Source organism: Megalops cyprinoides, chromosome 20 (assembly GCF_013368585.1).
Source record: "Megalops cyprinoides isolate fMegCyp1 chromosome 20, fMegCyp1.pri, whole genome shotgun sequence".
NCBI classification, from domain to species: domain Eukaryota; kingdom Metazoa; phylum Chordata; class Actinopteri; order Elopiformes; family Megalopidae; genus Megalops; species Megalops cyprinoides.
In genome coordinates this window covers 16,335,452-16,352,359 of record NC_050602.1, presented here as the reverse complement: position 1 = coordinate 16,352,359, position 16,908 = coordinate 16,335,452, and the positions used below count along the sequence as shown (strand labels likewise).

The following is a 16,908-nucleotide window of genomic DNA, read 5'->3' as shown; positions in this document are numbered from 1 at the left end:
TCTGGATAAGAGCATCTGCTAAGAAACTAAATGTAAGATAATGTAAATGCCCTTTCTGTTAAACTGCCTGATTCATGGCTGGTTTGCACATCTGTAAAGCAATCATCATTAATGAGCAGTAGCTGTTTCTAAAAGAAATAAGAAGTAGGAATTTTGCTGTAACGACAATATAATTTGAAATGCGTCTCTACCTTAAGGACTGTAATCTTAAAAATAAAAAAGGATACTTAAAATTTTACTTTTGTATGTCAACTGATGAAACTTTGTATAAAAAAAAAAAGCTTTGCAAAATTTGGATTTTTGAATCATAGTATTGTATGGTTTGTTGACAGTTTTCCAAAAATGTGTGTCTGCAATAGAAAAAAAAAACTAGGTCATCTGCAAGAGTTGTGAGCGAGATGTACAAAGGTGGCACCCTCTTGACTGCTCATTTTTCAAAAACTGTGGGAGGCACTGCACTGAATGCCTTCTCCCTTAAGAATTAAGAGAATTAAGAGAATGCTTATAAAATATTTTTCAACAATATTCATTTCACTGTGTGTTAACAGAAGTCTTGCTAGCCGAATGACCCTTCTCTCCCTGCTCCTTAGGCTTGACTTTGCATTTTATTATATAGTTTATAGTGTATTTTTTTCCACAGTAATGACCAAAAGCTCTGTGTGGGTGTGATTACAAATAATACTCGCAATATCCTTGAATGGATCCAATTCTGCCTTCATGTGCCTTGAATACGATATAAATCTGCAATATCTAGTATCCATCCTACTCCCGTGATTTTAATATTACCGTATTAGCTTCAGCAAGAAACACACAGTCATATAAAAAACTGTTCAAATGTCTCATACGTGACGAGAGAACAAAGTCAGACTCATGCTGTTGGCTCTGATTACTTTCAGCTATTTTAACACTTCCTTTTTGGCTCTACTGCTCTGTGTTACATGACAGTGTGTAATATGTATGAGTGCTACCCGAGCCCACTGCCATGTTTACAGCCTATGCTCATTTTACACAGGGGTCATACCAGCTTAACTCATTGGAAACTGTCCTTTTCTATGCAGATCAGCACCGCAACCAGTTCCTTATAGATGCTCAGTTCAGTCAAATCTGCTGGCTGCGTCCTACTGCTCCCAGCTTACTCAGTGCAGTAAATCTTACCACTGCATGTGCTACTGGTTAGGCCTCAGTGTGATTCCTGTGAGAATTGTAGTGGAATGGTTTTATTGATAGCCTCTTGGGCACAGTAAGTTTGGAAGAAACACAACCCTGACCTCATAACTCCATTGCCAGTGTACCACATTGAGCAGCACATGAGCGTGTTATGTGTACTTCAAGTCATCATCTAGGTCGCCTTACATTACTCAAAATTTATGCATTACCTATTTATTCAGGTGGGTGTTGCTCAAGGTTAGAGCTGCATTACCTCCCCATCTGGGATTTAAACCTGCAACCTCTCAATAACAAGCCCACTTCCTTAACTAGTACTCCACGCTACCATCAACATTGCAAACATAGCAAACAGGACGGAAGGTTTAGAACAGACAGGTAGCCTATTTACCACAGAATGTACAATATCATGCACCTACATAGACAAATCAGCCTTAAGACATGCTGTTCTCCGTGCCTCTCAATGAAAAATATGAAGGGGGTCATTTACAAAAGAAAGTGTAAATGAGTGCGTTTAATGTGTGGCTAGTAAATACTGTCAAATGTGCTCAGCGGTGGATTCGCAAAACCGCGATAGCTTTGGAAATAGGGGCCTCTGGGTTATGGACCACAATGAGGAGATAAGACGATGAAACACATCTAGCTGATGTTAAATTGAATGGATTAGATTTAGCTGAGAGAGAGGCCAGAGTATGCGGCTTGAATGCATTATATAAAGTAGCAACTATTTTTCTTTCAAACAACTGCACCTCAAATCAGCACAGGGATGAAAGCAGCACTCTCAACATGTAGCAGTTTGAGCCAGTGCAGGTTTTACTAGAAGCAGCTCTATGCGCTGAATAGAAGTCATATGTTGGTGGCTCAAACAAATTGTGATTTGAAGTAAGAATGCCTTCAGCACTAGATGTGTTGGCACAAGTAGCATGTACATGCATCAAATAGCAACAACACTTGAAAACAGTTGACTAAAAATATGGGCTTTTATTATTACACTTTTTGAACAACAAGACTGGTCAGCTATAAATGGCAGCATGCATAATCCACACACGTGACAGAACAGTCTGAGGCTTGTTTGTGTGTTTTTTGATAGGAACGCAATTCATTTTTTCCTGACCTCATCTGTCATGTGTATTTTCCCCAGGACTGCCCAGCACCAGCAGGGGTGCTGTTCCCCACTTTTCTCAGACTTAATATTCTGTGATTTACCAAGTTGTCATCTGATGGCCTACAGGCTCTTTCTCTTAACCTTTCTCTTAACAGTGTATTAACCTGTTGGGATAAAAGTCTAAAAAGATGTTTTTTTCTGCTCTGCTAAGGCTTCTGACAGATGACTGTAATAAATGTTATCAGAATGCCGGATCTACACTGGAAGGGCTGCCAGAGGGACCAGTTACCCCCCAGTGCTAGCAATAATGACACCATGGTAATCTTCATGAGTCTGGCATGCAGGCATTTCTCCTCAAACCAGCCCGTCCTTGACACACCTCATAATCACCATCACGCCCCTGCAGATCAAAATGCAAATGAGCACAGCCTCATGTTCACTTTTTGTATCAAGGTGCGTCCTAGGGACATTTTGAGGAAAGTTTCCTAAGGACATTTAAATTCCATTCCTGTATAAATTTACTAAAAAAAGGAAATCTGTACCAGCCAAATCAGACTCCTGTGAAAACATTCTGTTTGCTTTCCCCTAATCTAAAGAGCATTGTTTGGCTATGTTGTGCCAGAATTATTCCTGGATGTCTAGAGTGAAGAGTAAATTTGTATCCCTTTGCCACAGTGTAGTCAAAAAAAGCGGGTATGGTTTTGAGGGTAGCAGTGGTATATGTGTGTGTACGTGTGTGTGTGTGCGCGCACATGTGTGTATGTATATATGTGTATGTGATTGTGTGTAAACCTCAACACAAAGAAATTATCTCTTGTATATCAGGCTATCAAAACATACATTTATCATACTTTTTTTCTTTCTTAAATTCTTTTATTTACCTGAAATATGAATTATGGAAGTAAACTTTTACAGTAAAATATTTTAAAATGTTACACTTTAATAATGTTAAGCTGAGGTAACACACTGGATGGCCATCCATTAGTATAGTCAGTCTGCTGACAAGCTTTGATGAGAGGAGCTGAAACACACAGCCAAGACTATGGATGACTCGGGATGACAGCTAATTTATAAATTTGTTCTGAGTTTGCATGTAAAGAGCTGTCTTTTTAGACAAGCAGGGCTACAGTGCCCGCAATTGTAGCTAACCTCTCCTCTACCGGCTGGTAGCTGCAATTAAAATGTCTTCTTTCTTTGTAGGTGAATAGCTCTTCCTCATTCTCTGTGTTGCCCATGCACATTGCGTCCATTGCATTTTGCTTCTGTTCTTTCGTAACCATGTCCCATGCACTCTGATTAGCTCAAGGCTGGTATACTCTCATGAATACTTGATACTGATTCTACACATTAAGTTGAAAGCAATAGCCACCAACGACATCCAGCTACAGACTACGCGTGAGACACACCGTGGTAACTACAGGCGATGGTTGGCCAGTTTTTTGACCAACCATCAGTTGTGTGTGTACTGTGTTACTTGCTTTAAAGTTCCCCTGTTGTATAAAGAGAGTGTGAAATCAAGGGCCTGCTTGTGTGTGTGTGTGTGTGTGTGTGTGTGTATGTGTGTGGATCATGTTCAGATGAATCCAATAAAATACTCATGTGGAAAGGTTATCTAACATTTCTGCACTTTTGCTGAAGATAGGGGTGGAATATTATGGATGTAATAAAAACACAAATGACGTCTTTTCTGGTGCTTCAGGGTTACAAACTGGGTTTGTTCTATAGATGAGTTAATCAATGAAGATGTGTGAAATCAAGGGATCTGTTCTACGATTCATCTGATTCATCTGATACAATCCACCAGAAAGGATAGTCTGCTGAAATACAACAAACAGCACTGCAGAACTATGTTACATGATATTAGTTATTTCATTAATAGACACCCTCATTCGGGGGCTCACAGAGCTTGTCATCCATTTACATGTCATTACTGAAACAATTCAGGTGAAGTATCTTCCAGCAATAGCGTTACTGGTTAGGCACCCACAGACAGTGGAATTGAGTGGCTGTAGCCAAAACATAATGCCCTGATAACCTTACCATATGTGTTTTTCCTTCATCATGTCATACTTTAATGGCATAGTAATGTTAAGTCTGAAATGACATCAGATTTTGTTCCAGCTTTTGTGTCCCTCCTAATGCTGCTGACACAATTCAAACAGTAGGTAGCAATGGCATACATTGTCTATATATTCTGTAAATACTGATACTGTATTTTAGTGTCTGTTGACTGGGTTTATATTGAGATGCTTGTTTCATGTTGCCGTGCACTGCGGGCTTTTCTCACACAACACAATCCCACAGTGATGCATCTCACACATGCCATTGCAGCGGCAAAGCCTGTCTGAAGCACGCATAGCCCTGCATTTCCTGCGTGGCAGGGCGACATTTCCCCCACAGGCCCCACTTGACCTTTGTCTTTGCATTGAAGAAACAGCGGCCCAAGCCTGAGTGAAACTGCACAAACGGTGGAGATTTGCTGGCAAAATAACCTGACACTGATACCCCTGCGCAGTGATTCACACGGCTGACCTCAGCTGTCTGGGCTCTCCTCTACTTCTACAAGCGTAGAATAAAATTGATGTGCCGACATACAGAGGAGTAACAAGCATCTCTTGAATTTTCCCAATGGAACAATCACTGCATTACACATACTGTTGATTGGAATTTCCTTGAGACGTTCTTCCACCATTCTGAATTTTGCACTGACCCTTTGGAACATACGTAAAAGTGATCAAATGATCAGGTCTTGCTCTGTGAGAAAATGAACCAAGGGAAAGTGTTTGGCTGAACAATGCAAAGCATGTATAAATCTTTCAGCTTTTTGTTTATGTGATGCATTTATATAAGCACTTTCCTTGGGGGTTCATTTACAAATATTCACATACTTTTTCCAATAATGACTCTCTTAATTTCACTGGTTTTGCACGAACTATTACTAGCACATGTTAAACCATTGCAAAATGACTTACTGATGACTTGCAGAGAATGACTGCAGATGATCTTTCCGGATCCAGGGATAAACGTGTGAGGAATATTTTTTCATTTAAGTGTTTTTTATGCTTTTAATGTGCTTATTTGTTTTCTGGCTCATCGGTGTCAGATGAATTGTTAAAACATTTGACCTTGAACTATCCCTGGACCTTTATTCAGCATTTATCCATGACAAAGAGCCCATTCATTTCAAAATGCACATCATCAGGAGGGGAGATTGACAGTGCTTGCTATTCTTACCAAATGAGCATACACGTGGCCCATGTGGAGGGCAATGTGCTGATATGCAGTCGTGGCAACGCTTTCAGATCTTGCCATTGTTATTTGAAAAATGTATTCATAATCATAATTTTTCTCAACAACTCCACGTGTTTCTGTTTCATCACGTTAAATAATATGATTCTGACATGGTACGTTCCCAGATTACTAAATCAGCATCATTTATAATTTGCATCAGCTTCGTTTCATGTATATTTGAATATTGGCTTTTGGCCAAAAGTGTCAGTTACTTGCATAGACCGTTGCTGATTCCACACCTCCAATATCAGATCTATCAGTAATTGATTCATGACATAATTTAATTTAATAAACTTCAGAGCGTAATGAACTGGTGTCTATTGCAATACACATTGCCAACTTTTAAAAAAAAAAAACATTGAACAACTTTTTTTTAAGTTAATCAGACGGGTGTGGGCTAATTTCTGTTAAAGTGTTCAAAGTTAGAAGAGTGATTATGTGAGGTAATGTGGTCTGACACACAACGTTGCAGCAATGTTGCCTGTAAGTGCACATTTGGTCACTGCGAAATATGATCGCCAGGACGTTGAGGTTACGGACTGTCAACGTCATAGAATTACGTTGCCGTTACGAAATGGCACCTGTCACTTTCCACATTGCCGCAACGTCCGATTTGACGTTGTAGCAATGTATGATTGGTCATTTAATTACGTTGCAGAAACGTAAGGGCAACGTGACTGTGTTCTCTGGGCGGTTTCATTATAATATCAATATTATTTACGGTGACTTATTGAGAATGTCCTTTTAATATCTGAGTGTTACCACTAAACACTATAAGCAACTTATTAACTTGATATGAGTGTCAATTAGCCTACTATTTGTGGAGGGGGGGGGGGGGGGGGTCTTTAGTATTATCTCTGGCTACAGGAGAGGTTTTTATTTATTTTTCTTGACCACCTAACCCACTCAGAGCAGGGTCTGAGGGAACCTAACAAAACCAGGTTGAATCGGATTTGTTGCTTTTGATTCTTATTTACAGCCACAGGAACACCGAGGCCAGAAACAGAACCTTACTCTCCAAGCTCGCCAGCCAAAGCTTCTTCAAACAAAGCCAGCTATGAAAACAGCTCCGTCCAGCCGTGGCGAGGTCCGGAGCTGCAGTCTGGGTGGATGTGTGCCCGTTTAATGGGCTGTGAAAGGAAGGGCCCAGTCTCCGCTTCTCACGCTGCGGCATTAGCGAGGTGTGCAGTCAAAACAAACCCCCAGCGAAAACTGATCGGAGACCTCTCAAGGACCAGTGGTGTCTTCCCAGCTAACACAGTCACGTTGCCGCATTTAATGACCAAACATACGTTGCTACAACATCAAGTCGGACGTCGCGGCAACGTGGAAAGTGAAAGGTGCCATTTCGTAATGGCAACGTAATTCTGTGATGTTGTCAGACGTCCTGGCGACCATATTTCGCGGTGACCAAATGAGCACTTACTGGCAACGTTGCTGCAACGTTGTGCGTTTAGCTGGGCGAACTACACTGAACACTAAAGCCCAGCTAACACAGTCACGTTGCCCTTACGTTGCTGCAACGTAGCCTAATTTAATGACCAAACATACGTTGCTACTACAACGTCAAGTTGGACGTCGCGGCAACGTGGAAAGTGAAAGGTGCCATTTCATAACGGCAACGTAATTTTGTGACGTTGTCAGTCTGTAACCTCGACTGATATGTATATTATTTCACAATATTGAAATAATTATGTAGACATAGCAAAAAAAATGTCCAAAGCCATTTCTGAGACCTACTCGATCGTTACAAAAAACTCGAAGAACTGTCTTCATCTCCTCTATACTCTTCAGCACCCCCAGGTGGAGTGATCCACTTCTTACTTTTGAATTCCTGAGTATGGAGACCATATAAAATCAGCAATGCAGTAAAGGGGGGAAATGAATTCCTAGTCTTTTCCCCTTTAATGTAGCTATTTTCTTCTATACATGTTTTTTTCTTTTCCATTCTGATTTCATTTCCGTATTTTATTTTATTTCTATTTATCTTTCTTTTCACTCCAGTTTTTTGCTGTCATTCCTTTTCCTCTGTGTTTTTTCCTTTTGCAAAGTGTCTTCTTTTTCCTTTTTCTTTTTCAGATTTTTCTTCCTTTGACCAAGTTACTTGGTCTGAATCTGTGGCTGAATCTGTCTTATACACACCATATTCTTTGTAGTCATTTGAATGATTTCGATCATTCTGGTCATTTCATTATTGAGCTTCCTCTTTCCCAAGTTTTAGGGACCTCTTAACTGGCATTTATCTTACTGTATATGAGAAATGAATATTGCAGCAAGGGGTTCCAAATGGTCGAGTTATCCTGAGATCCTTTACTTGGCTGACAGTGTGACAATGACAATGTGACAATAACTGAAAATAAAAGGTAAATATTTTAAGCTATCAAAATGATATTGCAAACAGATTTGTATCTGCGTATCGTATGGAATTCTTTTCATTAGGAATGACAAAGTGCAGCTGAACTGGGGGAGAGAAGAGGCAAATACAGAGGAGACCTGGCTACTCCTGTCCCAGCTGTCAGTGAGGTAGACCCCTGAGGACAGATTCAGGTGGTTTGCAGTAAGCGCTTGACTCAATGCACGTTCCTGTATTGAGCAAAGCAGAAACTGCCTGTTAGCTGACGATGCATAATGTATGACTTTCGGTGACACTGGAATGAAGCAGAGCTAGACCTCTGGCTCGTTGCCTTTTCAGAGGGACCCATTACATTTGGACAAATGGTATGCCTGACGGATCCTCTCTGTCGACTGGGGCAACATAATCTGATTTTCATATTTGTCAAGGGACGTGGCGCGGACCTTTGATCATCCTTTCGCGAGTTTAACTCGTGAAAGCAACCCCAAGAGCCCCCCGCTCCCGGGCCAATGATGACTCGATTGGCCTTATGCGACGCTTCAAATATGCAAGACACACACAAGGAGGAATCCGGTGTGTGCACTCTGGCATGAGTTATTTACTTAGTGATTTATGGAGGTTTTTTTGAGTTTCTCATGGGAGATGTTACCTCGTTGCCCATTTGAGCCAGACAGAGTAACAGAGTTATAAAAGGAGGCCGCCGCGGAAAGCGCACCCCCACCTCCTACGGATTGTGTGACTCCATACACAAAGCCTATGTTTGGAATTGTAAAGACAAGCGAGTGAGCCATTAAAAATCATAAGTTTACATGCTGAAACTGGCTCGGTGTTATTTTCCTGAAATATTCGCTCGTCTATAAAAGGCCATGCTTGGCTTTTATTTGGCTTATACCTCAACTGACTGGTTTCTTGGAGCTGTAGTTTGTGGAGAGACACGGCTGTAGAAAAAAAACAAGGCATTTTTCATAAAGTGTTTACTTTCCTTAAATGCATCACAAGGGCATGCCTTAGAGTCAAATATAGTTTATTTAACTGTGGTTTATGAACTGTTATGAGTCATAGCACTTGCACAAACTATAGATCACAATCCAGTTACTATTGAACATTTGCTACCTTAAAGTCCAAATTTGACCTCAGATGTATACAATTACAGAAAAAGTGTACATGTATATTCACAGACAGAATCAAGATAAATTATTAAGCTATTTAATTTTCCCAAATAAATTAATTTCATATATTACATATTTATAAATATTTTATAGTTTGTAAGTTTTAAGTGAATGACGAATAATGTAAATATGAGACTTCCTTCTACGCTCCAGGCTCCAGTGTCTTTCTTTGCTACCATAGTTTTCACTTTAATTGCAATTTATAGTGTTAATATTAGTCTATTGTTCCAGTCTGCCTCAGTCTGAAATTCAGCCTTGTTTTCCTTGAAAAGCATGATGGACAAGACTTGTGATTGTAGAATTTATGTGACTTTTCATCTACTTATTCCTTGTTTAACAGTTTTTGTTACTTTTATTGTATATACTTGTAACAACAAAGGATTTGTCCTTAGCCAACCCACTATTTCCCCTGTTAATTTGGTTAATTGGTTATCACGTCTTTTTAATCTGAGCTGTAAATCTATGCTACCTTCCTTGCATATTACTTGTATTCCTATGTGATGTGTAAAATATTGCATTTAAATTTCATATTGCCAGTTTTGTTATTGTGATTATTTCAGCTAACTCATGTGTTGGTGTTTGCCACGACACAAAGCTTATGGTCAATCTGTGCGCAAATAATTTGAAGGCAAATAAGGTGTCTGGCTCAATTTTATTGCCAATGATTACACTCCTGAATTCAAATATGATACATGAATTAATCTGAATAATTTGAATGGCGACTTAAAATTAGTGACAGTGAAAACATTGCAGAACTTAACTCATCCCTAAATTTCATGTTATATCACAAAGGGCAAGGTTCAATGGTGTCTCTTATCAAAGTCAAGAATGTAACAACTTCTCAACAGCAAGCAACACCTGCATCACTTAGAACGATACTTTAAGCAGGCTGCGAGTGGACTGAGCATAAATGTCGGCTCTTTGTCAGGCTGATAACCAAGGGGGATAACGTAGCATAGTGGTAAGGAGCAGAGCCTGTAACCGAAAGGTTGCAGGTTTGAGTCCCTGCTGCAGTGCTGTCGCTGTACTCTTGGGCAAGGCAATTAACCAAGAATTGGCTCAGTGAATATCCAGCTGTATAAATGGATAACATCTAAAACCTGTAACTTGTGGAAGTTGCTCTGGATAAGAGTGTATGGTAAATGACAAAAACTTACTGTTAAAATACTGCCAGCATTCCGCCTGTGTTTACAGTTTTGGTGACAGCCAAAGTTTTATAAAAAATTATGAATATTTCTACACGCTACATAAGGACCCTTTCCACCACAGTGGATGAAGCACACCGAGATCCCCATCCTTACTACACTCAGTAGCTCCTTCCCATTGGGCTAACCTAGCGCTCCATCATAATGGCTGAGTTCTCAGTGTGCAGAATCTCAATTGAGGCATACATTGAAAACACAGCCAAAAAGGATCCTGCGGCATAAAGAGTTAATTATCTCTGGCTATTCAGCTGATGCTTTCGCCTGTGACTCAGGAACCCCCCCCCAAGACGGACTCCCTTCAATCGACAGAATATTTTAAGATTTGCATACATTAGCACGTCGAGCGTGAAAGGACTTGCACAAAGACCCCTGGGGGTCCATGGGGGTTATGGGGGTCCCCTGCTGCCCCTGATCACTCTGCCATTGCTACCTCTCCACCCTGAACGGGGGACTGAGTGTTACACAATTTCAGCAAGTACATCACTAATACACATACTACGAACCTGGAATCTCAGCTGTTGATAAATTACTACGCTACCTTCAGTGACTTTATATTTTATGCTCGTATCAAGATTGAAAATTCTGGAATTATTCCTGAGCCTTAAACAGACTCAGAACACTGCTGTGTACACATACCTTTAAATCAAAAATATGTGATAACAGTCTTCACTTATCACCCTTCTCTAATATTACTCAGTATTACTCTCAAGGCTGTTCAGACAGGTCTGAAGACATTTCAGGTCAAAGAGTGGCCAAGTGATCTGGTAATCTTAGACATCAAGATGTGTCACATAGACAAGCTCACCTGTAGACTAACACAATATCAAAACCTGCATATGTGGTCAAAGGGGGGGGGGGGGGGAGTTCTGCTCTTGGATAACAGTGTTAAAATAAAAATGATAACGAACCCATTTTAGCATGTTCTAATCATGCAGGTTCACTTAAATAAATGTAATAGTAAACAGGTGCTTTTATAATCTAAAATTACACATTGTGAAGTACATGTTACAATGCCTGATGAAAAAAGACATATTTTTCCCATCCCTTCCAACTCTGGCCAACAGACAAATGCGCTCGTTGAAGGCTGATATACATTTCCTTTTGATTCAACATTGTTGCATTCTTTGCTCACATTCACTGCTGATTGAATTAGATACTGCTGAAAATCCTTTTGAGATGTCTTAAAGCCAGACATCTCCCCAGGGTGGGGGCTGTTGTAAGCATTCAATCAAAGGGTTCAGTATACTGTCGGCTGAGGGAACAAGAGTCCCATTAATGACACAAGCAAATTTCTTCACAGACATAGGGAATGGCCAGTATTAAAGGCTTCTTCTCTAGACGATCTGATATTAGAACACATTAATGTAATAATCTGACTTCCTGGGGTTGTGAAAATGGCAGGGACCAAAATAAAAACTGGGTAATTGAAGTAGGGTATGATTTTTTTTTCTCTAACTCTGTTTGCAAGACATCAGCTTGTTTCACCTTGTGCTGAGGGTTAAGGCAATCCAAGACATGATAAGATGAAGAGTGACAAACTATTTCAATAATATTTAAAGTGTTTAAGAGGAACTCAGGCCGAAAGCAGTTTGAGATCTAAAACAGATGCAGGGGATGCTGCTAGATCAGAGATTGTAGACAAGTGAGTAACATTCCAGGTGTGGAATGTTGGTGATGGGGGTGGGTTGACCGGGTTGCTATCGCTCTCTTCTTCAGAGACAAAGCTGGCATAAATAGGTGGACTTTCTTAATGTAGATATCTGGTATTGGTTGCATGCTTGAAGGAGTTCTGTGAGCGCTCACAGGACTTTGAGTTTATTAGGGGTGAGAACCACCACAGTGCTCAGGGTGTTAATGCCTCCGCCAAACTAAAGACTTTCTTTTGCAGCCTGCCCCAAATAAGCTCTTCTAAAACCATGCACTTCGGCTTTTTTGTCAGTTTACTGCAGGCAAATTAAAGTTTTGAAATTTTGAAATACTATCTATGTATTAATACTATAGAAAGGGTTGGTTAACTTTTATTGCATATTTTATGAATTGATCAATCGGCACACTAATGAATATCAATTAGTCAGTTAACAATTAACATTTTGTGCTTAAGTTAGGTATGCTAGTGAATTCGGACATTCTGAAGGACAGTTCACCCATTGTTTACTGTATTTTGTCAGGGTACAGACAGACAAGTATCGTGCATGCCAATAAGCAGGATTTGGGTGCCAAAGGTCCAGCTTTTCTTTTTTTCCACATATTTGGCACTCCAAAGAAACAGATTTTCAGATTATTCATGTACAAACGAAGTTAATCATTAAAACCACTTACAAATGAAGGAAAAAGCTTACACAGCAAAACAGAAAGACAACAGATCAGAGCCGTTTTGAGCACGCATGCAAAGTAAATTAAATTTCTAATAAAATTTTAATTTATAAATTACATTTCTAAGCAGAAAATAACAACAGAACATACATAGGCCTCCATATTCATTCATACCCCTAATGAAATAAGAAAAAAACATGATATAACATAAACACGAAAAAAACGTAAGCACTAGGTAATTTTTTCTGCTTAGATTTTTAATTGAATACTTTAATCATATTTACCACATATTTACCACAAATTCATTTTATTTAGATAAGCATGAGGTTCGGTTGTATTCACTTACTTGTCACGAGGTGACAACTTACTGTCGTATGTGATTTCCGCTAAATGAACTACTTGTATAGATGCATTCAAAAAATCACTTCACTCCTGTCACATCATCGTCCGGTCAGAAATGAAAACAAATACGCACAGCTGCCACTGCGAGCGTAGTGGTTCAAATTCTCCATTCCCTGCGTACGCCAGTGCGCAAACATCCCAGAGTGCTGTGCGCTCTCGCATAGCTAGCCATCTTGTCTAGAGAGGGAGGGAGAGACAGTTAGTGAATTTCAGTTCCCTGGGAGTCTGATACAGAGGAGAACCAGTCCGGGAAAACTAAACTACCGGGGTTTTCTGCCTTTCCCAGTATCGGAAGTTGTTAGATCCATATGAGTAGTGAGGGCTGAAGAGAGACGTGTTCTACAGGATGTCGCACACGCATGTTCTCAGGTAGAAAAAGTGGTAGATAGCTAGCAAGCTATACTGAAGAGTGGTGGGGGAACGGGCCCGCCTGCTAAAGTAGCTAGCTAGCTGTAGCAGCTGTGGAGCTGTTGGCTAGCTAGCTATCTGCGACAACGGCCTGGTGGCAAGTCCGGAGCCGGGGGCATTACCAACACAGAGCAGCTCGGGATCTGACTGACCAGAGGAAAGGAAAAAAGGCAAGGACGAAGAGATCTGTAAAGTCGGGAGGATCCGCATCGCCGGAGCTCGCAAGGTTTGGTCTTGAATGTTTTTAGCTAAGTCATAAAATGCAACAGGAGAGAAGAGGAAGGGAGATGACGTAGCTGCAATCGTCTCGCTAACAGTTAAAAAACTGTGAAATTGTTTCCAAATATTTTACGTCAGCGTTTTGTCCTACTTGGATTAGACTTTTTATCCGCTTTTAACATAGGGGGGCATACACTGGAGTTAAAGCGTAGATTCTCAAAATGTCCAAAATGCCGGCGAAAAAGAAGAGCTGTTTCCAGATCACCAGTGTGACACAGGCTCAGGTGGCAGCCAGCAGCATCACTGACGACACCGAGAGTCTGGAAGATCCAGACGAATCGAGGACCGAAGACGTGTCATCGGAAATATTTGATGTGTCCCGGGCCGATTTCGAACCCGAGGCGTGCGATATTAGCTCTTCTGAAGAGACCTTAAATAACGTAGGGGAGACGGAGGCGCCTGGCGCGATGGCGCCGCATATACCTCAAGATGGGCAGCTACCGACAGTATCAGCTCCTCATAATGGGGGTTTTGGTTTTAGGACCGTAGCGGTGACAGGTGTAGTCCATGTCAATCAGCAAGGGCTGGGAACCGCAGGGCCAGCGGGCCAGTCCTCTCCCGCCCCGACCGGAGTAGCGCAGCAGCCGGCTACAGCAGTCGCTGGGGGAGGCAGTAACGCGACTGGGAGCACGTCTCAGCCCGCCCCAGCCGCCAGCGCGGTTAGTTCGAGCACGACGTCTACCACAAGTTGCAGTTCGCGTTTCAGGGTCATCAAACTCGATCACGGTACAGGCGAGCCCTTCAGAAGGGGCAGGTGGACTTGCATGGAGTTCTACGAGCGAGACTCGGAGGGCTCGGTTATCACTAGGACTGTGGATAGCATTAGGCACGCCAGCACCTTGGACTACAACATGGACAGGGACAGCGGGCTGGGAGTGACGGGGGGATCGGTGGCCGCCCCTTCCACGCTCTCCAGCACGGGGCTGGACCCTGCCGTGGACAGCGCTTACAGTACTGCCTCTCACTCACATATAGTGGAGCCCTCGCCGCAGCCGCAGGCTTACAGCACGGGGCATCAGACTGCCAGCGGGACCACGGCTCCGAGTGGCTTCCAGCCCACGGGGTACGCCTCCGTCCCCGTGGCCCCGCAGAGCCTGCTGCCGCCCGGGACCAACGGCATGCACCAGGGTGCGTCGCTGCAGCAGGTGCAGAAATCTCCCAGCATGCCGCCGGTCAGTCAAGCCCAGCAGTTTGCATATCAGCCCCAGCAGCAGCAGCAGCAACTCGTGTCCGGGCACCAGCTGACCAGTCAGCCCTCGCTGATACCCGCCAGTCAGGCGGATTACCGCCAGCAGCACCTGCCCTCGCTTCAGCCAACGGGCACCGCCGCCCAGACCCTTCCCGTGACCACCCTGCCGGTGGGGCCGCCCGTCAACCAGGGCCCGTCTCCAGTCATGACGCCGGCGGCTGCGGGGGTGCCAGGTTTGGGGATCGCCGCCCAGGCCGGAGAAACTGCCGGGCCTGGATTGGTTGCCCAGCCAGTTCCCTCTCCGGGGCTCCTGCAGCAAGCGGGGGTGGGCGTGGGAGGAGGAGGCGTGGCGCCCGTTTTGGCTGGGGTGCAGCAGCAGCAGCCTCAGTACCAGCCTTCGGGGGCGGCCCCGGTCGCCCTTCCCCCCCACGCCGCAGTCCCCGGGGTCCAGAACGTGCCTGTGATGGGGGCCGGCGGCGGAGCGGCCGGCATGCCCGCCCCCGCGCCCAGTGCCCCCAGCACCCCCGTGACCGTGCCGAACCAGACCCCGCCTTCCACGGGACAGCCCCAGCTGAGTCAACCACAGGCGCCCCACGCCGGGAACGCGGGGGCCCTCGGGGTGCAGGGTGTCCCCGCCGGATTCGCCCAGCCCCCCGCCAACGTGGAGGAGAATCGAAGGAAGTCCGATGCGCTACCTCAGCCCTCTGCCACCTCTGGAAAAGATCTCATGAAGCCTCTGATCTCCGAAGGACTGCAGCTGCCCTCTGTGCCCGCTGTCAACAGCCTTTTTGGAATACCCATCAGTATAGACGGCGATGAGGACAGGTAAGACCGTGCTTCTATAATATTAAACTCAGTTTATGGAGGAAAGAATAAAATTGTCCTTTTTCTGTCAAATTCAGTGATAATGTTTTCTAACAACTGTGTATCAAAATCTGGTTCGTGTCAGTGCTGTAAGGATGTGTCCATAATTAGTTTTAGTTTTTAAATTTTCTGCCAGCATTCTCATGGACAGTGCAGAGTCAACTTTGATGACAACACATTATGGATTAACATGGTCAATTTTCACTTGTTTTAACAAGTTTCATATCATGTTTCTCTGAAAGCCTCCTGTGGCAGATATGTATGATAAGGTAACTCTGTAAATTTCTTAACCTGTCTGAATCCAGTCTACAAAGCAGTGGGATATCAACAGGGTTTGTCTGATGAGTTTAAGTGCGCCGTTTCTGAAATGAAGGTCGATACCATTGATAATTTAGTGAATGAGGAAATGCGTTTTCTCATTACTCAGGCTGTTCTGGTATTTTGACATGCATCGCATTTTAAGAGAATCACAACTTGGTGGAAGGCCCTGTTTAGAAAAGGGGTGTGTCTCCTTGACTCAAAGCATGCGGGGCTCCTAGATTCCTATTGCGCAAGGCGTTTCAGTGATGCCTCTTTCACAGCGAAAGAAGTCCCTCGGAACGCCATGCCCGGAGTGTTTTTCTGCATTGTTGTTGTCGGCGGCGAGGGCTTCGTTTTGGGACGGTGGAACGGGAAGCAGGGATACACCCTCAAATTCCTTTTTCCTCTCTGGTGGGGGATTTTACATTGCGGCAGAAATGGCCCCTGTGGTTGTTTTGTGAAGGCGAACGCGGCAGCCGAGCAGAGAGAGTGGGTACCTCAAGGCCCCAGCCAGCTCAGGAAGGAAACGCCATTTTTGGCGTTTCTCATTAAGGCCTTGAAATGTGCTGGAGTTGAGCTGTCTTCATGGCGACGTCCACGACTCCCCTTCTCCTCCTATCTCGGAACAGCTCTTTAGGGTTGGAGCGTTTCGACTAGCCTTGCAGTAGTCACCGGAAAGTTATTGTGATTAAAAAATGACTCATTCCAGATCATTTCCCCGTGTTCTTGTACTGTTTACATGAATGGCTGTATTAATCTCTTCCCTGATAACGCACACCTAAATTCATAGCAAGGCCTCTCTATCTCTAAGGACAGTCACTCTGAGTATTTCCAAGCCTAATAATTGCCCAGTCATCAGTCACACG

The 16,908-nt window shown here is 43.2% G+C and overlaps 1 protein-coding gene across 1 annotated transcript in view; it reads left to right on the top strand.

The window, feature by feature from the left end:
- The first annotated feature begins 13,161 nt into the window (after nt 1-13,161).
- The window catches only part of LOC118795622 (TSC22 domain family protein 2-like), a 31,191-nt gene continuing 27,444 nt past the window's right edge, over nt 13,162-16,908 (top strand). Inside the window, exon 1 of the mRNA XM_036554244.1 lies at nt 13,162-15,703. Within this exon, the coding sequence (XP_036410137.1) occupies nt 13,851-15,703 (1,853 nt within the window). The 5' untranslated portion in view covers nt 13,162-13,850. The remainder of the gene's footprint in view (nt 15,704-16,908) is intronic.